We start from the raw sequence: 23,249 nt of genomic DNA, 5'->3' as shown, positions 1-23,249 counted from the left end.
CTCCTAGGCCTGCACCCTCCAAAACTTCATCTGGCGCTCCTCTCCAGCGGGAGCCTGTTCCCCCTGCTGTGAATAAGCGCCAGTCCCCACCCAAGCTCCAAACCCACTTTCTACTCCAAGACTTCAGCAAGCAACGAGTTCCATGGAGGGAACCCAACGTGCCTGAGCCAGTCATGTCAAAGCCCATCGAACAAGAGCAGAGGCCAGAGCGAGAGGCCATGAAGAGGCGGGCTCAACAACAACGGGAGAATGCTGCCAGATACACCTCTTCGGGCAAGCTGCAATTTTTCACCGAGAGGGAAAACGAAATGGAAATTGCCGACTACTACGGATACGTCAAGTGAGAGCTGCTAGGATTCTTGGTGCCACCTTGGCTACCAGCTGTTCTTCCATACACAGGTAAGACAGGTATAGAACTGAATAAGTAAATGGAATACAATTAATAGACGAGTAACAAACCTTTCGAATTTTCAGATGCTGCTAACTGGGGCGTGAGAAAGGAAGGACTGAAAGTTGGATGGGAGAATGAAGGAAAGGGGTAAAAACTGAGCAAAGAGGAAGGAACTTGGCCCAGGGCTAGGAAGGCCAAAAGAGACGTATGGATTTAGGAAAGGAAGCAGGAGCGAGGATGAAATGGCAGAAGTAAAAAGCAGGGTCAGAGGTCTGGGTTGAAAGAACACAATTGGAGTAGAGTTGAAGGTGACAGAAGATGAGTCTAGGTTTACTAGGAGAAATAGAAAAAGTCTCTCGGGGACGCTGGCCTTAAGTCTCACAACCACCAGATAGGTATTTCAGAAAACAAGAGGTTCAGGACACATCTCTGAAAGGTCTGAGTTGCCTTATTCAGGTATGACTGTAGTGGGGGAATAGGGAAATCTACCAGAGAAGTGGCTAGGGCTCAGAGTTATCCTAGGGGCAGCTGACGACAGGGGCAGAGCCAAGGGAACTGCTGGATCAGGAGGCCCACGAACAAAGCAGGGGCATAGCCGCCTGTCACTTCCCTGCCAGGAAGGAAGCCAGGTATATTACTATAACCAAGGCACACTGGGGTCTTTACTGTATGGAGAACTTGGCTCCTGCCCGCAATCCTACGGCTCGGCGTCACACACAGGAAGTAGGGCCTCTGGGCAACCAGAAATGGGAATGGGACTGAAGGAGATTCAGCCCACAAATATCCGACCACCAGCTTCCACCTCTGCAATCTGCCACCCTGTGTCTGCTCAACGCATCACAGAAACAAGTTTTCAAGGTGAGTATACAGACGGCAGAGAAAAGTTGAACAATGAGGTCAGCATTCAAAAATGGGGTCAAATCGACAGCTGGGAAGGGGTGTAGAGACAGGTAGAATTTAGATCCTGAGCCTTTAATAACCACTACCTTCTCTCAGTGCTCTCTGTTTTTAGACTCTATATGAGAACACCTAGGGCTTCCCTGGTGGCGCCTGCCAATGCAGGGGACACGGGTTCGAGCCCTGGTCTGCGAAGATCCCACATGCCGTGCAGCAACTAAGCGCATGTGCCACAACGACGGAGCCTGCATTCTAGAGCCCGTGAGCCTCAACTACCGAAGCCCACGTGCCTACAGCCCATGCTCCGCAACAAGAGAAGCCACCGCGATGAGATGCCCGCACACCGCAACCGAGAGTAGCCCCCGCTAGCCGCCAACTAGAGAAAGCCCGTGCACAGCAATGAGAGACCCAGTGCAGCCAAAAACATAAATACGTAGAATAAATAAGTTCAAACAGTAAATAAATACATAAACATAAATTACAAAAAAAAAGAACACCTAATGCAGGTGGGAAGGTGGGAGGGCCACTGTAGAGGTCATCTATGCTACATGTACAAGAACCCCGAGAGCACACCAATCGGTACCACACTTTTCACTGCTGTAGCCGATCATTCCCCCTGTACTGCCACACTGTAGCACTCCCTTCCCTCATCTACTGCTATAGTCTCTTCGGAAGGTGTTTCAGAACTCTTGTTATCAGAGTGCCAGTTGAACTATCCTCACTTCCTTCATTTATACCAGGATTGAAGACCTTGTGGTCCGAGATCCTGTCCAGAGAGCAAGCAGGCTAAGACTCTGTCTTTGTTGATGTATTTCATCAGAAAGGGCTCTACCCCCTCTCCTAGTTCATGGTGTGAAGTGTTCTTGGCCTCTCGGGAAAGTGGGGAGAATGGAAAGGACCCTATATGAGAATGCTAGGCTCTGTAAAACATTTCAGGTTTTTAAAAATAAGACTCATTTTGTATTGGACTGACAACAGTCCTATGAAATACAAAGAAGGCCGAGAATCAGTGACAGGAAAGGATCACCAGTAAGAACTACAGCAGTCACCGCTTACCTCGTAGCATAGGGCACTGTCCGTGATCCTTAAGAAGAGTTAGTAGAAATGCCTTGCCCATCTTGCCCCTGAACCCCTTGAAAGGTACACGACTGCTGTGTTGGTGTTTAGGGGGAGCATCTCACTTACCAGGGACTGACTTCTCCCTTGATTCCTCTGTAGTGATGGAGACTTCCCCGCTGATGAAAAATTCCCTGGGATTGCAACCTCCAAGCCAGACAGCTTTCCTATGGAATGACAGAGAACTTGTCAAGGTGAAACACCAGTCTGCGGGAGAAAGGGAGGAAGAGAATGATGGAAATCGTTTCTGGGAAACTATTCTTACATTATGTGTTGTTTGTTCCCGGTAAATAAACTGAAATCTTCTTAACAGTAAAACAAAATCTAAACCACTAAAGCCAATAATACAGGAGTATAACGTTCGAAAAAAATTTCTTTGGCTGCGCAGCATGTGGGATCTTAGCTCCCCAACCAGGGATTGAACCCACGCCTGCTGCATTGGAAGCGCAGAGTCTTCACCACGGGACCACCGGGGAAGTCCCAGGACTATCACTTTTAAAGGAGAAGGTACAAACCCCTCGGTTCTATGAACTGGAGATTTTTAGTAAGAAGTCAATATATTTGTTGTTAGGCACATTTTATGTTAGGCTGTCTCCCTGCACAGGATGCAGGCGCCTTGAGAATGGAAGTCATATCCCTCTATAGTACGTCCCTCTTCTTTCTGCTTTGCAGTTTGCTGCTCCACTTGTTCAACCCCACCTAGTAATAACCTATACTTCCCTCGTTCCTGTTTTCCCATCTGGAAAACAGACAAAAGGCAACCAAACAACGCAAGGTCTCAACAAATAAGGGATATCCAAAACCAGAGATGGCCAGAACTTCTGTATCCCTTCATGAAACCTAGCCCAGTGTTCAATACTTAGGTATCATTAATACATGCGTGTTGACTGAAACAGTTGAAACTCAATTCTTCCACTTCCCAGTTTAGTTTTAGTCCTCATACAAAACCTGATAATCAACTTGCTTAATGCCAGGGATCACAGTGAAAAATAATATCTGAACTGACTTCTGTCAGATGAGTGAGAACTAAGGTTAATTCAGTGTATCTGAAGCATAGAAAGTGAGGGCAAAAGTGGCATAAGATGGGGCTAGAGAAGCAGAGAGGATTCTAGACCACGCAGAGTCTTAAAGGCCAACACTGTGTTTTCTATTCTCAAAACAATGCTTGTGAGCGATGTTTATGAGCAATGTTCCAACTTGCTTTGAAGGTTTTTTGTGTGAAGAATGGATTGGAAGGAAACAAGATATATGGACACTAGTTAGGACCTAATCACAACACACAGGCAAGTTCAGTATTAGGGTGTTGAGGGAGAGCTGACAGATTCCAAAGAAATTCAGGAGATAAACTGAAGCGGGCTTAATGGGGTATGAGATGGAGGAAAGGAAGGTCTTAGGGAATTAAAGGGTTTACTGCACACATGAGCAAAGTCTCAAAATTAATCATTTGAACGTACAGAGGTAGATCTCTCAAATGACTCCGGTTAGGAAGCAACGGTACGCCCTTTAGAATTCCTAGAGACAACACAAATCAACTGTTTCGATGGAAAGTTCGGCGGGACCGGTGCGTTTTTTCACTCCAACTTAGCTCCAGTTCCTATTACTCACATCTTCTGTGCCAAAACAACACACCTGGAGGAACTGAAGGGGATTCCGTTTTGGTAATTAAGGAGTGTCCCCAACACTGACAGTCCCATCTTAAAAAGCACTCCCTCTGCATTTTACCCGAGGAGCAATGGCCAGAGCCTCCCTTTGAAAACGATGGGCAGAAATGAGAACATCACACACTGTCCCTTTCAGCTACTGTGAACTGAGCCGCGAGACGACCAATACCCCCTGGCACAGCGCGGACGGGCCAGCGCGCGGGGGCAACAGGGACAGGAGACAGCACAAGAGACGAAGCCCAGGCCCAGGGGCCAAGGCCTATTACCTTTCCGGCATGTGCAAAACATAAAACAGAAGCAATATTGTAACAAATTCATTAAAGACTTAAGAAAAAAACAAAACTCAGATGCTAAAGTGCCTACTCTAACCACTATACTATATTGCTTCTATAAAACAAGCACTAAACCTCAGATACAGAAAAAAACCCTTTTCGTGTCCTCACACCTAGGTCAAAATTACAAAGCGTTAATTCAGGAGACAGAAAGGGAAGGAATAAATCTGAATGAATCTGAGTCAGAACACAGTGCTATAACCTTAGGCAAATTCCACAATACCCATGCCTCAACATGGCAAATTCCACAATACCCATGCCTCAACCTCCCTATCTATAAAGGAGTTAACCACACCAGCGCTAACCATTACTTGCCTCCTGGTAGCTTGTGAGTGTTAATTAATATTTGTAATAAATACACAGATCATCAGTTGAAAGAAACAAGGAAAACTACAGCGTTATTATTATTGCCTTGTTGCTAGAGCTAAACACCACAAATCAACATAAATAACTTATGTACACCAAGAATGTAGGGTTTGAATATGTACTTTGAAAGGCAATCATATAATTAGTTGTTTCACCTCTAATTGCTTTTCCTTTTTTTTTTTTTTTAATTTAAAAAAGCAATACAGGGACTTCCCTGGTGGTTCAGTGGTAAAGAATCCGTCCTGCAATGCAGGGGACGCGGGTTCGATTCCCGGTCGGGGAACTAAGATCCCACATGCCGCGGGGCAACTAAGCCCTCGCACCAAACTACTGAGCTCGCACACCTCAATGAGGTAGCCCACGTGCAGCAAACTACAGAGCCCACGCGCTCTGGAGCCTGCACGCCACAACTACAGAGCCCACGTGCCACAACTAGAGAGAGAAAACCCGCACGCCACAACTAGAGAGAAGCTCTCATGCTGCAACGAAGAGCCCGTGCGCCGCAACGACAATAAAGATCCCACATGCCTTAACGAAGGTCCCGCGTGCCGCAACTAAGACCCAATACAGCCAATCAACCAATCAATCAATCAAGTGGGGCGGGGGGAGCAATACAGGAATTTCCCTGGCAGTCCAGTGGTTAAGACTCCAAGCTCCCAATGCAGGGGGCACGGGCTCGATCCCTGATTGGGGAACCAAGATCCCACATGTGGCACAGCGTAGCCGAAAAAAAAAACAAAAAAAGCAACACATACCCTACGGCATTTATCCCAGAGAACGCATGTTCGCACAAAAAAAGGTACACAAATGTCCACAGCATCTCTATCAGTAATAGTCAGGAAATGGGAAAAAAACTCAGATGTTCTTCAATGGGCAAGTGATTAAACAAACTGAAGTACAGCCAAACCATGGAATACTACTCAGCAATTAAAAAGAAAGCGGCACTGGGACCTCTCTGGTGTTCCAGCGGTTAAGACTCTGCACTCTCAATGCAGGGGGCCCAGGTTCCATCCCTGGTCAGGGAACTAGATCCCGCATGCTGCAACTAAAGACCCGCACAGCCAAATAAATAAATAAATATTTTTTTTAAAAAAGAGGAGCACTGTTGATTCATGCAATTTGGATGACTCTCCAGGGAATTACACTGATTGAAAAAGGCCAATCCAAAAGGTTGCATACTGGGAATTCCCTGGCGGTCCAGTGTTTAGCACTCAGCACTTTCACTACCTGGGCTGGGTTCAATCCTTGGTCGGGGAACTAAGATCGCACAACCGGCAGCGCAGCCAAAAAAAAATTTTTTTTACTTAAAAAAAAAAAAAGGTTACACACTATATGATTTTATTCACATAACATTCTTTTTTTTTAATTAATTAGTTAATTTGTTTTATTTTTGGCTGCGTTGGGTCTTCGTTGCTGCGTGTGGGCTTTCTCTAGTTGCGGCGAGCGGGGGCTACTCTTTGTTGCAGTGTGCGGGCTTCTCGCTGCGGTGGCTTCTCTTGTTGCAGAGCACGGGCTCTAGGCACGCGGGCTTCAGTAGTTGTGGCACGTGGGCTCAGTAGTTGTGGCTCCCGGGCTCTAAAGCGCAGGCTCAGTCGTTGTGGCGCATGGGCTTAGTTGCTCCGCGGCATGTGGGATCTTCCCGGACAAGGGATCAAACCCATGTCCCCTGCAATGGCAGGCAGATTCTTAACCGCTGCGCCACCAGGGAAGTCCCACATAACATTCTTGAAATGACAGGTTGCCAGGGACAGATAGGGCCGGGGGAGTGGGAGACGGGCCATCTTCCCCAGGGGGTATTTTCCCTTGATCATCTGCACAAAAACTTTATTGCAACTTTATCCACTGCACTATCAGATCATTATGATTTGGTGGGGAGTGGGGGAGCAGCAGTGGCTATAAAATGGCATCAGGAGAGATCCTGTGGGATGGAAATGTTCTCTATCTTGACTGTGTCAATGGCAATACCCAGGTTGTGACAGTATACTATGATTCTGTAAGATGTTACCATTGGGGAAAACTGGGTAAAGGACACACAGGAGCTATCGCACTATTATTTCTTACAACTGCATGTAAACCTACAATAATCTGTACACAAAAAGTTTAATCAGAAATGAAGGCAACACATGCCTCTTGTAACAAGTAAAACAATAGTCTGTGGTCAGTCTCTTTCTCTACCCGTCCCATTCCCTCCCTCTTGAGATAACCATGCAAACTCACTGCTCATACAAACAGGCATGCATTTAATACTTTCTGTTTACTGTATCAAAATGGGATCATACATACTACATATTACCCTGCAGCCTACCTTCTTCACCCATCATCCCTATATCATAGAGAGCTTAAAAAAAAAAAATTTTTTTTTAAGTGCCAAGCAGGATGGCAGGTATAGAAAATTTTCTGACTAGGGCAAATCTGACAAATGTTTACCGTGCTAATGTGCCATAGCTCAGCCAGGTGCATTCAGTGAGAGCACAATATGCAAGTAGCATTCTAAAGAGATCTGCAAAAAATGCAAGGTCTTCAGCAGCTCTTCGAGGATCCCATCCCCCTCTCTGCCTCCTCCATGGAACCATCCCATGGAGGTTGAACAGTTTAACTCCATTTGCCCCTCCTGCTGTTTGTGCTTTCGTTGTATACTTCTGTTCTACATCTCCACAAGACATTATTACTGTCACTTATTTACAAAATAACATATAAATATAAAGGTGTATGTACCTGGGTATATGTACATGTATATATTAGACACACACACACTTTAAGTGCTCTTTGTTCTTTCCTGCAGTTGTGTTCTTTTTTTTGGGGGGGGGGGGGCAAGTTTTTATATTGGTAAAGTTCTGTACTACTAGAAATATAAGATTTGAAAAGAAAAGTGAGACTTGAGGATCATCTGTGGAGCTTATCCTCATTCTCCTGCTGACGCATTATGTGTTTATAATTTGAGAACTGCAGATAAATACAAACTGGTCTTCTCCATACTTGCTCACTAAGGAATTCCTCATTTCTAGGAAACGTCTATTTCAAGGAAAGGAAACAAACAAAAACACCTAGTGCACTAGATGATTAAAAGGTACACATTTTATAGCCTGAGTTCGAGAAAAAAATTACCCAAGAAACGGCCTTTTTCCCTAGGAGCCAGCTTCTACTAGGGGAGTCTAGGGTTCTCTAGGCAAAGAAAAAAAACTTGCCAGTTTAAACAGAATAACAGAAACGTTCAGCCAATCAAATATACAGAACTCATCACTTGCAGTGAGGAATGAAAGGCCTGTATCAACAGAAAAAATAAATGGCACCGGCAACGTCTGCAACAGAAAACAAACAGGAAATCCTTTAAAAAGCCAAAATTGCAAAGACAGACGAACAGGGTATGAAATTACACGCCGGGCAATGCACCTGTTAAAGGAAAAGAGGCGCACACCAAGTCTGAAGTCTTAAGAATTCGGTGTTTAACACTACTTCTGCATGCTGCCCAGCAGAAAACTCGGGTCCTGGCTTAATCCACAACGCACACTTCATTTAAGGAGGTGAACTGCTTGGTCTGACTCAGTTTCTTATTCTGTAAAATGAATGCAACACAGCTGTCGTGAGTCCCCAAAGAATTCTGCACAAACGCTTTGTAACTCCAAAGTGCTGTGCAAATCAGAGCAGCCCTTCTCTCCTTCACATTCGTTGGACTTAGAATTTCAGAAGTTTAGCTGAAAATATAGACGACTCGGAAGCAAGGGACTGAGAGTGGCCCACACAGGTGGAAAGAAATGCAGAAACTGGAGCACCTCATACAAACCGCAAGAGACCACGTTCACGTGCACACGTTATCAGTAACAGAAAACGCCACCGGTAGCAACTGTAAACCACTGAGAGGACCAGCAACGACATGTGTCCAAATCCAGCCGGCAGCACAGCCTCGTCGGCGGCAATGCCTTAAACACAGCTCCCCGCACTCCGCGGCCTAACAAGATCCACTTTTTCCAAAAAGTTTAGCAACTTGCCAAGTACACTGGCGTAGTTCACCTTTTTTAATTGCTAAGCAAACATGCAGGGGAGTTGAGACAATCAAGGGAATGTTCAGCCTTCCTCAAAAATAAGATCCAGGAAATTCACGTTTTGCTTGAACAGTTTCATGTCTAAAACTGATCACAAACCTCTGTTTGATGTTGTTTTCTCGCTGCTGGCCAATGAGCCCGGGAAAGAGAACCAATTCTTTCAAACAGGGAGGGCTCTCTGCACTCTTCAGCTAAACCAGCGAGGCTTTACCACCGTCACGTTTAAAATAATGAGGAGGATGCCTCCATAGAGTTTACCGGGCTGCGCTAATCACGAGGGGCCTCGGGCGCCCAGGGCGGATCCCAGCGCCGGTGGCCGCGGGACCGGACGCCCTCCCCGGGACCCCCCCAGGACCCCCTCCCCGGGACGCGGCCGCGGGACAGGACGCCCCCCAGAACCCCTGCCCGGGACGCAGCTGCGGGACAGGACGCCCCCCAGACCCCTGCCCGGGACGCAGCTGCGGGACAGGACGCCCCCCAGAACCCCTGCCCGGGACGCGGCCGCGGGACACGAAGCTCCCCCCTCCCCAGGAACCCCTCCCCAGAGCGCGGGCCTCGCCGCCGTCTCGCAGCACCCGCCGCGCTCACCGCGGGCCGGGAGCCCCCTCAGGCCGACTGGCCCCCGCCCGCCGCCCGGCCTCCCTCCGGCCCGCGCCACCCGCCGCGCTCACCGCGTTTTTCTTCTGCACCATCTTGTCCATCTTCTTGGCAATGCGGACCACCTCGTCCTCCATGGCCCTGGCAGGCCTGCCCCGCGCCGGGCCGCGGGGGACGGGAAACGACCGGAGCTGGCCGGGCGGCAGGTAAGCCCAGGCGTCGGCGAGGGCCCTCACCAGGCGTCACCGAGGCGCTTCTTCACTCACGACGACTGCGACGGCGGGGGCGGCGGCGGCGGCGGCGGCGGCGCTCCTCCCACGCAGGCAGCGCCAATCGAGCTCCCAGCTCGCGGCGGCGGCGGCGCTCCTCCCCCGCAGGCAGCGCCAATCGAGCTCCCAGCTCGCGGCGGCGGCCGCGGCGGCGCTCCTCCCCCGCAAGCAGCGCCAATCCAGCTCGCGGCGGCGGCGGCGGCGGCGGCGCTCCTCCCCCGCAGGCAGTGCCAAGCGAGCTCCCAGCTCGCGGCGGCGGCGCTCCTCCCCCGCAGGCAGCGACAATCGAGCTCCCGGCTCGCGGCGGCGACGGCGGCGCTCCTCCCCCGCAGGGAGCGCCAGTCGAGCTCCCAGCTCGCGGCGGCGGCGGCGGCGCTCCTCCCCCGCAGGCAGCGCCAACCGAGCTCCCAGCTCGCGGCGGCGACGGCGGCGGCGCTCCTCCCACGCAGGCAGCGCCAATCGAGCTCCCAGCTCGCGGCGGCGGCGCTCCTCCCCCGCAGGCAGCGCCAATCGAGCTCCCAGCTCGTGGCGGCGGCGGCGGCGGCGGCGGCGGCGGCGCTCCTCCCCCGCAGGGCAGCGCCAATCGAGCTCCCAGTTCGCGGCGGCGGCGGCGGCGCTCCTCCCCCGCAGGCAGCGCCAAACGAGCTCCCAGCTCGCGGCGGCGGCGGCGGCGGCGCTCCTCCCCCGCAGGCAGCGCCAATCCAGCTCGCGGCGGCGGCGGCGGCGGCGGCGCTCCTCCCCCGCAGGCAGTGCCAAGCGAGCTCCCAGCTCGCGGCGGCGGCGCTCCTGCCCCGCAGGCAGCGCCAAGCGAGCTCCCAGCTCGCGGCGGCGACGGCGGCGGCGCTGCTCCTCCCCCACAGGCAGCGCCAATCGAGCTCCCAGCTCACGGCGGCGGCGGCGGCGGCGCTCCTCCCCCGCAGGGAGCGCCAGTCGAGCTCCCAGCTCGCGGCGGCGGCGGCGGCGGCGGCGGCGGCGGCGGCGCTCCTCCCCCGCAGGCAGCGCCAATGGAGCTCCCAGCTCGCGGCGGCGGCGGCGGCGGCGCTCCTCCCCCGCAGGCAGCGCCAAACGAGCTCCCAGCTCGCGGCGGCGGCCGCGGCGGCGCTCCTCCCCCGCAGGCAGCGCCAATCCAGCTCGCGGCGGCGGCGGCGCTCCTCCCCCGCAGGCAGTGCCAAGCGAGCTCCCAGCTCGCGGCGGCGGCGCTCCTCCCCCGCAGGCAGCGACAATCGAGCTCCCGGCTCGCGGCGGCGACGGCGGCGCTCGTCCCCCGCAGGGAGCGCCAGTCGAGCTCCCAGCTCGTGGCGGCGGCGGCGGCGGCGCTCCTCCCCCGCAGGGAGCGCCAATCGAGCTCCCAGCTCGCGGCGGCGGCGGCGCTCCTCCCCCGCAGGCAGCGCCAATCGCGCTCCCAGCTCTGTTCTTTTGTTTTTTTTTTTTTGAATTCTGAGATTTTTCATTTGAAGTAAATCTTAAAGCTATTAAATTCACAAATATGCTAATTTAAATACCCAATTCTATTATCTAAAACACACATTGCAAACATACAAATATCTATTCTCTCCACATGTCAGAGCCCATTCATTTCATGGTTTGGAAATGGGGAGAATAGATCCCCTTAAACTGCAAGTCAGCAGGTGTTTCTTTACAGTTAACTTTAGCAAAATTCATACAAAATATTAATGAACAATGATCTTCTTTACTTGTTAACTCACAAGGAAACACCTTCAAAACTGCATTTTGTTAAAGTTTCTGTACTAAAATGTAGAAAAACTGAACTACACAAATATTGAAAAGTTTAAAATTCCTTAATTTTTTATTCCTGGTACCACTACCACAATTTACAGGGCAATATACCTGATGTAATGAAAAGAAAAAGACAAAGCTACAACAGATAAAAGACCTCAGGAATGTACATCTAATTGACCCTCCGTTGCATGAATCAATAGCTGCACTTTTTGCAAACTGTGGCTAGGACAGTCCTGAACAAGAAGGGTTTCCTGTTTAAGCTGCAGTAACTTTTCTGACTATGGATCATCGTTCCTTCTGCGGCAGGTTTTTACAGTTCCTCTAATGCATTTGGGACGACTGTCTCAAAGTAACCTGCAGCTTTCCTGACAACTCCTCGCTCTCTCTCCTGCTAAGAACTGTAGCCCTTTTCTTCTGAGTTTTGAGAACCTTCTGCTACCATATCCACCACTTCCACCACCAGATCCATAACCACCACCATAGGGACTTCCCGAGCTTCTTCCACCAAAACTGCCCCCCTTCATGGGTCCATAATTTGATTGCTGTTGTCCACTATAATTTCCAAAATCATTATAGCTCCCACCACCACCACCATAGTTACCTCCAAAATTTCCTCCTTCATTGTAAGCATCATATCCTCCACCACCGCCACCATATCCACCATCTTGGTTTCCATATCCTGGTCCACCACCACCATAGCCTCCTCTACTACTGTAACCAGGACCACCACCATCGTTACCACCGTCGCCTCCAAATCCGTTTTATCCACCATCACCTCCTCCATAACTACCTCTGCTGCCACCACCTCCACCACCATAGCCTCCTCTTCCACCAAAGTTTCCACCACGGCCAAAGTTACCTCCACCACCTCCAAAGTTTCCTCCACGACCCATAAAGTTGCCAGATCCACCTCCACGACCTCTCTGTGATCCAGCAGATTGCATTTCTTGTTTAGAAAGGGCCTTTTTCACTTACAATTATGCCCATTAATAGTGTGGTATTTCTGAACAACAATTTTATCAACTGTATCATGATCATCAAAAGTTACAAAAGCAAATCCTCTCTTTTTTCCACTCTGCCTGTCTTCCATAACTCCTATGGTTTCAATCTTGCCATACTTTTCAAAGTAGTCTCTCGAATTACATTCTTCTGTATCTTCTTTAATACCACCAACAAAAATTTTCTTCACTGTTAGACGGGCACCAGGCTTTACAGAATCCTCTCTAGAAACAGCTCTCTTTGGTTCCACTACACGCCCATCAACCTTGTGTGGTCGAGCACACATTGCTGCATCCACCTCTTCAACCCAAGAGTAAGTCACAAAACCTAAGCCCCTGGAACGGTTTGTCTGGGGGTCTCTCATCACCACACAATCTGTAAGTGTGCCCCATTTCTCAAAATGTTCTCTTAAGCTATCGTCTGTAGTTTCAAAGCTCAGACCACCAATAAACAGTTTTCTCAACTGTTCTGGTTCCTTTGGATCATGGCCCTCCTCCCCCCGGCGGCGGCGGCGGCCGGAGTCGGGCTGGGGGCGACCGGGCGGCGGTTTTACCTCCGTTTTGAGACCGGACTCGCCTCTTCCAAGTCGAGTTCAATATGGGACCGAGAGCCCAGCTCTGTTCTATGTTGGGCCATTTTACTTCAGCCCAAAAAAATTTCTTCTAGTATTCCCTAAGGTCTGCTGGGGATCAGTTTTCTTATTTTTCATTTATCTGTATTTGATTTTTTAAAATTGATTCCAATTTTCTGTTGAGATTCTCCATATTTTAATCTATTAACCCCCATCTTTTACTCTCAATATAGTCATTTTAAAGTTCTGTGCTAACTCCAGAATCTGAATTCCCTCTAAATCAATTTTTCTTGGTTTTTTTTTTTTTTTTTTTTTTTTTTGTCTTAAGTTTTAGTCACTTTTTCCTGCTTCAGGAATTTCATAATTTTTGATTGTGTGCTGGACGTGGTGAATAAAAAATTCATAGAGACTGAAGATGCTATTACTTTGCACCAGAGAAGATTTACCCTTTTCTCTGTGAATCAGAGTGGCTGATCATTTCAGTCATTTCAGGAATTTTACTAGGTCAGAACTGGGTTGGAGCTTTAGTTGTCTCATCCTACCTATGATTTTTCCTAATTTGTGGCCTCCCTGGATTTTTGCTGTGAGCCTGACAGGTCTTTGATTCTTCAATAAATACAGTCAGTTATTGACTTCAGTCTTTCAGATGTTTGAATTCAGCTCTTTAGGCTCTCAGTTCTCACAGCTTCAGAGTATGGCAAATGTAAGGAGAGACCAGCTATGTATTTGTTGCCGTTACACTTTCTCAGTGAAAATTTGTCTCATAAACACTGAAACATTGCAGATGATTTCACTTTTTCTGACTCAGCCCCCTTCTTGGGGATGGCACTTCTGGGTTTTTACTGTGAGTCTGGTAGGTCTCTAATTCCTCACTTTGGAAAGTTCTCTCCCTCAGGCATTAGGTATTTAGCTTCCTGCTTTATATAGGTTCAAAAACTGGCAAATGTCTTGAAGAGGAGACCTAATGATTGTCACAGGCCCCTTTATCTAGCGGGATTTGGTTTGTTAGTGCCATGACTGTGCAGGAAATTTCACTCTGCTTTCTTGGCTCAGTCCCCCATCATCCTATACCACCCTGACACTAAGGAAATGTCCTGTGGGGGAAATCGGCTTGACATTCTGCTAGATTTCACTCCATCATGCCAGCAAATGAGTTCATCAAAAGGTATGGTGATTTCTCTTTTCCAGTGGAGTATGTCTCCCTACACCAAACCCCTGCTCCAAATCTCTAAATGTCCCTCTCTAGCATATTAGTTGATATTGTTTCTTGATTGCTTCCTTAGCTCGATGATCTTTTATTCAAGTTTGTTTGCTCGTTGCAGCAGGAGTGATGGCCTGTGCCTACCTAGTGCAGGCATGTTATTATGGAGATATGGCTTTGGTCCCAGACACCACAATAAGGAGAATATCATAAGAAAGCAAGTCACACGAGTTGTTTGGTTTCCCAGTGCATGTACAAGTTATGTTTATGCTATACTGTAGTCTATTAAGTGTGCAATAGCATTATGTCTAAAAAAAGTACATATCTTAATTTGAAAGTAGACTTTAAGAATGCTACCCATCATCTGAGCCTTCAGCAAGCTGTAATCTTTTTGCAATAGTAACATCAAAGATCACTGATCACAGATCATGTAACAAGTATAATAGTGAAAAAGTTTGAAATATTGTGAGACTTACCAAAACATGACATAGAGACACGAAGTGAGCAAATGCTGTTGGAAAAATGGCACCACCAGTAGAGCTGCTTGACACAGGGTTGCCACAAACCTTCAATTTGTAAAAAAAAAAAAAGCATTATCTGCAAGGTACAATAAAGTGAAGTGCAATAAAGTGAGGTATGCCTATGCATCCTGCCTCAAAGCAGAAGTCCTATTTAGATCACCTTTAATTTCTCTCTATGATATATCAATAGTTTTCTATTCTAATAGGGTTCTTACATTTTTTATTACACTTATTATTAGGTATATGATGTTTTGATGATAATGTAGATGGCATATTTTTTAGTTTTTAATTTTATAACTTTTCAGACACAGAAAAATGTTAGTGGAATTTTTTAATGTTTGGTCTCTTATCTGGCAACTCTTCTAAAAACTAACTGATATTCTAATAAGTTATCTGTAGATGGTTTTGGATTTTCTGTATCCTTAATTATATCAACTATGGAAAGTGACAGTATGATTTCTTCCTTTCTTAGCCTTATATTTCTGATTTCTTTTTCCTGCCTTACTGCTAATGCCATTTAATACTTTTACTAATAGGTTGAATAGAAAAGGTAAGAGTTGGCATTCTTATTTTGTTCCTAATCTTACAGTGGACGTTCTCCACATTTCACTATAAATAGGATGGTGGCTCTAAAGTTTTTTGTAGTTTCCCTTTGCTATGAGTTTTTAATCATACATAATTATTGAATTTTATCAAATGCTTTATCTGACTATACTGATATGATCATATACATTTTCTCCTTTATTTTATGGATGTGGTGCATGACATTTATTGATATTTGAATGTTAACTCACCTTGCATTTCTGGAGTAAAACAACTTGGTAGGAATTCACACACACACACACACACACACACACACACACATTCACTCACTCACACACTCTACATTTGATTGTCTAACATTTTGTGTATGATTTTTGCTTCTGTATACATAAGGGAGATGGGCCTATTTTCTTTTCTCATAATTGTCCTTTTAATTAGTGAATAGTATATAGAGGGTAGAGATTTAAAAGACCTTTTAAAAGGTCTTCTTCTTCTGTGATATAATACAATACAGTATTACTCCATTTTTTAAAAATGACCTTTTTCATTTTCAAATAATTTCAAATCTGCAGAAAAGATACAAACAGAGTTCCCTTTACCTCTCTCCCAGTTTTTCCTATTGCTAACATCTTATACTACCATAGTATATTTTTCAAAATTAAAAAGCCAACATTTATACATTACTATTAACTAAACTTAAGACTTTTTTTGGATTTCACCAGTTTTCCTGTTAATGACCTTTTTCTGTTCTAGGACCCAATCCAGTATATCACATTCCACTTAGTTAGTTGTCATGTCTCCTTAGTCTTCTCTGGTCTATGACAGTTCCTCATTCCTTCCTTGTTTTTCATGATTTTGACAGTCTTGAGGAATATTTGTCTGATATTTTGTAGAATTGTTCTCAGTCTGGGTTTGGCTGATGTTTTTCTCATGATTCGACTGGAGTTATAGGTTTTGACAAAGAATACCGCAGAAGCGAAGTAACCGTCTCATCACATCATAACAGAGAGTATGTAGTGTCTCCGTGACATCACTGGTGATGTGAAACATCATCACTTGCATAACATGGTGTTTGCTTGGTTTCTCCACTGTAAAGTTACTTTTTCTCCCATTTTATACTGTCTTTGGAATTCAATCATTAAGGCCAGCCCAGGACTGGACTTAAGGGGAAGATTAAGCTTCACCTCCACCTCCTTGGGGAGGAGATGGATGCCGGGGGGGGGGCGGGGGGGGGCGGGGGGGAGGTTACCTACATATGGAATTCTTCTGTTGGCAAGATTTGTCTTCTCCCTCCCTCCTATTATTTATTTATTTATACACTCATTTATTTACTCCATTATGTTTTAATATGGATTCTTTATAATCTATATACATAATTACAACCTTAAAAACCTCTGGTTCCCCCACTGACATATAAACTTTTTGAGGAAAGGCTCTGTTTCTTTTTTATTTTTGTACACTCTATGCGTTTAGCATAGTCCCCTAATTTATAGTGGACTTCCAGTAATTATTTTTTAATGGATATCTTTCCACTTCAACTGAAAAGTACCCTTTCCTTATATAATAGCATTCTAAATCCAAAATAAAAGTAGATTTTAAAATAAGTAAAAGTAAACTCATGCATGATCACCCTGTAATAAGTATGTAAAAAAGCACAGGGTACTGCAGAAATAACTTAACCATTTGAGTTGGATGTGTCTCCAAAAAATATTGAAGCCACATTTGGAAAGAAATTACAGTATTTGATAAGCCAAGGATATGACCTGCTGTGTGCTTTCTCTTTTTTGTTCAGATCACCAAAGGAGATTAAGACCCCGTTTTCTCCCTTCTCTGGAAAATTATCATCTGATGCAGTCACTCAGATAACAACAGAGAGTCCAGGAAAAACCATGTTTTCATCTGAGATTTTTGTTAATGCTGAAGATCGTGGACATGATATTCCAGACCTCAGTACACAGAAGTTGGGCAAAGTTCCTGTCAAGTTTGCTTCATCATCTTCAGTCCAACAGATTACTGTTCTTCATGGCACAGATGGTAAGAGAATTTTAGGTCACATTACCAACTTTTGTGTGTCATTAACTAAGAAATTTCTTGATTGGGTCTTTCTAGTTAGAAAACCTAATTTTAATTTTAAGCATTAGGTTGTACATGATTAAAACATCTTTTATTTACATAGCTATGAAGAGAATATAATTTATTATGTTTTTACTTCAATTTCTAGTGAAGTTAACAACCTATGTGAAACTCATGCTACTTGTGGCTGACGTATTTTCAACTCATAATACTTGTCATAAGAATGCAAGTAGTTCATGAAAACATAAAAACTATAGAGGTTCAATTTTAGGGAGGTAGATAACTATTTGGCATTGTTTCTTTTACTATTGTTTTGCATGATACAGTGAACAGATAGCAAACACAATACCAGTCTATTTCTTGCTCAAGAAACGTTGAGCAGGGACCCAGGTTGACTGTGACTCTGCTTTCTTTAAAACATGGAACCTTGGATTCATCATCATAGTCAACTGGAAGGGACGAAAAGCATGGAGGAGCACATGTTGGGAGGCTTTTATGGGCTAGGCCTAGGTGTGGCCCACATCACTTTCCACTGACTAGGAATAGTTTAGCTGTGCTTTCCAGGATGAAGAAGAAATGAGTTTTGGTGAACAGCTAGCAATTTCTACCATAAGGTCTACATTTAGAGTGTTCCTATGCTATCATGACAGTGATATTTTTATAGTGCTTATACTATATAACATTCAAAATTATAGCAAGTTATTTTCTTTTTCAGACCAGTAACTGGAAAGTTAAGTTCCCATTCTACCTCCAAATGAGGGTGGGAACTTTCAATTACTAATTTTAAAGTATTCAACAGTTTGTACAAATCTATTCAAAATATATTTTAAGTTTTCCTACTTGTGCAAAAAGTTTATCTGTCTGTAGGTATAAATGGAATATGCCTAAATGTATAAAGAAAATTGCTTAGTTCCACATGTAAATTGCACTGAATTTAATTTGAATAAATACATTTATATGTTGAAATGGTTATATTTCTTTTCTTTTTTTTTTTTTTTACTTTTATTTATTTTATTTTTGGCTGTGTTGGGTCTTCATCGCTGCGTGCAGCCTTTCTCTAGTTGCGGCGAGCGGGGGCTACTCTTCGTTGCGGTGCACGGGCTTCTCATTGCGGTGGCTTCTCTTGTGGTGGAGCACGGGCTCTAGGCGCGTGGGCTTCGGTGCATGGGCTCAGTAGTTGTGGCTCGCGGGCTCTAGAGCGCAGGCTCAGTAGTTGTGGCACATGGGCTTAGTTGCTCCGCGGCATGGGGGATCTTCCCGGACCAGGGCTGGCACCCGTGTCCCCTGCATTGGCAGGCGGATTCTTAACCACTGCGCTATCAGGGAAACCCGAGATGGTTATATTTCTTATACATTTTTATTGTGATATAAAATTATGCCCCCCAAATGTATAGTCTAATCAATATCACACAGAACACCTTTAATGTGTCAGTTACCTATTGCCACCGTGATACTGTATAAGAACCTCGAAAATCTCAGTGCTTTATAACAACAGACATTTGCTTTCCTCACTCATGGGCTTATGAGTCAGTTGGAGTTTGGCATCAGGATGCAAAAACGGTTTGGGTCTGTTCCACATGCCTTGTACTGAAACCCAGGCTACTCTGGGTATGCTGTTTTCATGTTGGTGGCAGAGCACAGGAGAGGAAATCCAACTGTGAAAGTGTATTTTATACCTCTTCTGACATCAAATGGATCGGTCTACATAGAGCCCACAGTTCACGGTCTTACCTTTACATACAGGTACTTGGTAGAAAGGACTCCTTTAAAAGAGAAATATTATTTGGTTTAATAATAAAAGAATTTTAACTCTGTGGATTCAGAAGTAAAATTTTAAAAAATATTTTAAAAGTATACAGAATAGGGCTTCCCTGGTGGCGCAGTGGTTAAGAATCCACCTGCCAATGCAATGCGGGGGACACGGGTTCGAGCCCTGGTCTGCGAAGATCCCACATGCCGTGGAGCAACTAAGCCCATGTGCCACAACTACTGAGCCTGCATTCTAGAGCCCGTGAGCCGCAACTACCGAAGCCCACGCGCCTAGAGCGCATGCTCCGCAACAATAGACGCCACCGCGATGAGACGCCCGCACACCGCAACCAAGAGTAGCCCCCGCTAGCCGCCAACTAGAGAAAGCCCGTGCACAGCAATGAAGACCCAGTGCAGCCAAAAAAATAAACACATAGAATAAATAAGTTCAAACAATAAATAAATAAATAAACATAAATTAAAAAAAAAAAGAACACCTAATGCAGGTGGGAAGGTGAGAGGGCCACTGTAAAGGTCATCTATGCTACATGTACAAGAACCCCGAGAGCACACCAATAGGTACCACATTTTTCACTGCTGTAGCCGATCATTCCCCCTGTACTACCACACTGTAGCACTCCCTTCCCTCATCTACTGCTATAGTCTCTTTGGAAGGTGTTTCACAACTCTTGTTATGAGAGTGCCAGTTGAACTGTCCTCACTTCCTTCATTTATACCAGGATTGAAGACCTTGTAGTCCGAGATCCTGTCCAGAGAGCAAGCAGGCTAAGACTCTGTCTTTGTTGACGTATTTCATCAGAAAGGGCTCTACCCCCTCTCCTAGTTCATGGTGTGAAGCGTTCATAGCCTCTTGGGAAAGTGGGGAGAATTGAAAGGACTCTATATGAGAATGCTAGGCTTTGTAAAACATTTCAGTTTTTTAAAAATAAGACTCATTTTCTATTGGACTTATAACAGTCCTATGAAATACAAAGAAAGCCGAGAATCAGTGACAGGAAATGATCACCAGTAAGAATTACAACAGTCACCGCTTACCTCCGTAGCTTACGGCACTGTCCATGGTCCTTAAGAAGAGTTAGTAGAAATGCCTTGCCCATCTTGCCCCTGAACCCCTTGAAAGGTACACGACTGCTGTGTTGGTGTTTAGGGGGAGCATCTCACTTACCAGGGACTGACTTCTCCCTTGATCCCTCTGTAGTGATGGAGACTTCCCCGCTGATGAAAAATTCCCTGGGATTGCAACCTCCAAGCCAGACAGCTTTCCTATGGAAAGACAGAGAGCTTGTAAAGATGAAACACCAGTCTGCGGGAGAAAGGGAAGAAGAGAATGATGGAAATCGTTTCTGGGAAACTATTTTTACATTATGTTTTGTTTGTTCCTGGTAAATAAACTGAAATCTTCTTAACATTAAAACAAAATCTAAACCACTAAATTCAATAATACAGGAGTATAACTTTTGAAAAAAATTTCTTTGGCTGCGCAGCATGTGGGATCTTAGCTCCCCAACCAGGAATTGAACCCACGCCTGCTGCATTGGAAGCGCAGAGTCTTCACCACTGGACCACCAGGGAAGTCCCAGGAATATCACTTTTAAAGGAGAAGTTATAAACACCTTGGTTATATGAACTGCAGATTTTTAGTAAGAAGTCAATATATTTTTTGTTAGGCACATTTTATGTTAGGCTGTCTCCCTGCACAGGATGCAGGCGCCTTGAGAATGGAAATCATATCCCTCTATAGTACGTCCCTCTTCTTTCTGCCTTGCAGTTTGCTGCTCCACTTGTTCAACCCCACCTAGTAATAACCTATACTTCCCTCGTTCCTGTTTTCCCATCTTGAAAACAGACAAAAGGCAACCAAACAACGCAAAGGTCTCAACAAATAAGGGATATCCAAAACCAGAGATGGCCAGAACTTCTGTATCCCTCATGAAACCTAGCCCGGTGTTCAATATGTAGGTATCATTAATACATGCGTGTTGACTGAAACAGTTTAAACTCAATTCTTCCACTTCCCAGTTTAGTTTTAGTCCTCATACAAAACCTGATAATCAACTTGCTTAATGCTAGGGATCACAGTGAAAAATAATATCTGAACTGACTTCTGTCAGATGAGTGAGAACTAAGGTTAATTCAGTGTATCTGAAGCATAGAAAGTGAGGGCACAAGTGGCACAAGATGGGGCTAGAGAAGCAGAGAGGATTCTAGACCACGCAGAGTCTTAAAGGCCAACACTGTGTTTTCTATTCTCAAAACAATGTTTGTGAGCGATGTTTATGAGCAATGTTCCAACTTGCCTTGAAGGGTTTTTGTGTGAAGAATGGATTGGAAGGAAACAAGATATATGGACACTAGTTAGGACCTAATCGCAACACACAGGCAAGTTCAGTATTAGGGTGTTGAGGGAGAGCTGACAGATTCCAAAGAAATTCAGGAGATGAACTGAAGCGGGCTTAATGGGGTAGGAGATGGAGGAAAGGAAGGTCTTAGGGAATTAAAGGGTTTACTGCACACATGAGCAAAGTCTCAAAATTAATCATTTGAACGTACAGAGGTAGATCTCTCAAATGACTCCGGTTAGGAAGCAACGGTACGCCCTTTAGAATTCCTAGAGACAACACAAATCAACTGTTTCGATGGAAAATTCGGCGGGACCGGTGCGTTTTTTCACTCCAACTTAGCTCCAGTTCCTATTACTCACATCTTCTGTGCCAAAACAACACACCTGGAGGAACTGAAGGGGATTCCGTTTTGGTAATTAAGGAGTGTCCCCAACACTGACAGTCCCATCTTAAAAAGCACTCCCTCTGCATTTTACCCGAGGAGCAATGGCCAGAGCCTCCCTTTGAAAACGATGGGCAGAAATGAGAACATCACACACAGTCCCTTTCAGCTACTGTGAACTGAGCCGCGAGACGACCAATACCCCCTGGCACAGCGCGGACGGGCCAGCGCGCGGGGGCAACAGGGACAGGAGACAGCACAAGAGACGAAGCCCAGGCCCAGGGGCCAAGGCCTATTACCTTTCCGGCATGTGCAAAACATAAAACAGAAGCAATATTGTAACAAATTCATTAAAGACTTAAGAAAAAAACAAAACTCAGATGCTAAAGTGCCTACTCTAACCACTATACTATATTGCTTCTATAAAACAAGCACTAAACCTCAGATACAGAAAAAAACCCTTTTCGTGTCCTCACACCTAGGTCAAAATTACAAAGCGTTAATTCAGGAGACAGAAAGGGAAGGAATAAATCTGAATGAATCTGAGTCAGAACACAGTGCTATAACCTTAGGCAAATTCCACAATACCCATGCCTCAACATGGCAAATTCCACAATACCCATGCCTCAACCTCCCTATCTATAAAGGAGTTAACCACACCAGCGCTAACCATTACTTGCCTCCTGGTAGCTTGTGAGTGTTAATTAATATTTGTAATAAATACACAGATCATCAGTTGAAAGAAACAAGGAAAACTACAGCGTTATTATTATTGCCTTGTTGCTAGAGCTAAACACCACAAATCAACATAAATAACTTATGTACACCAAGAATGTAGGGTTTGAATATGTACTTTGAAAGGCAATCATATAATTAGTTGTTTCACCTCTAATTGCTTTTCCTTTTTTTTTTTTTTTTAATTTAAAAAAGCAATACAGGGACTTCCCTGGTGGTTCAGTGGTAAAGAATCCGTCCTGCAATGCAGGGGACGCGGGTTCGATTCCCGGTCGGGGAACTAAGATCCCACATGCCGCGGGGCAACTAAGCCCTCGCACCAAACTACTGAGCTCGCACACCTCAATGAGGTAGCCCACGTGCAGCAAACTACAGAGCCCACGCGCTCTGGAGCCTGCACGCCACAACTACAGAGCCCACGTGCCACAACTAGAGAGAGAAAACCCGCACGCCACAACTAGAGAGAAGCTCTCATGCTGCAACGAAGAGCCCGTGCGCCGCAACGACAATAAAGATCCCACATGCCTTAACGAAGGTCCCGCGTGCCGCAACTAAGACCCAATACAGCCAATCAACCAATCAATCAATCAAGTGGGGCGGGGGGAGCAATACAGGAATTTCCCTGGCAGTCCAGTGGTTAAGACTCCAAGCTCCCAATGCAGGGGGCACGGGCTCGATCCCTGATTGGGGAACCAAGATCCCA

At 45.8% G+C, this 23,249-nt stretch overlaps 1 protein-coding gene across 1 annotated transcript in view; it reads left to right on the top strand.

The window, feature by feature from the left end:
* LOC309621375 (uncharacterized protein) overlaps positions 1-23,249 on the top strand; it is a gene marked incomplete at its 5' end in the record, with an annotated part of 93,407 nt that overhangs the window by 64,008 nt on the left and 6,150 nt on the right. The window contains 2 exons of the mRNA XM_082408886.1: positions 9,778-10,192; positions 10,311-10,359. Of these exons, the coding sequence (XP_082265012.1) occupies positions 9,778-10,192; positions 10,311-10,359 (464 nt within the window). The remainder of the gene's footprint in view (positions 1-9,777; positions 10,193-10,310; positions 10,360-23,249) is intronic.

Source organism: Balaenoptera borealis, assembly GCF_965194805.1.
Source record: "Balaenoptera borealis genome assembly, contig: HAP1_SCAFFOLD_362, whole genome shotgun sequence".
Lineage (NCBI taxonomy): Eukaryota > Metazoa > Chordata > Mammalia > Artiodactyla > Balaenopteridae > Balaenoptera > Balaenoptera borealis.
The sequence above is the reverse complement of the archived record's forward strand: the minus strand, read 5'-3'. Positions and strand labels throughout refer to the sequence as shown.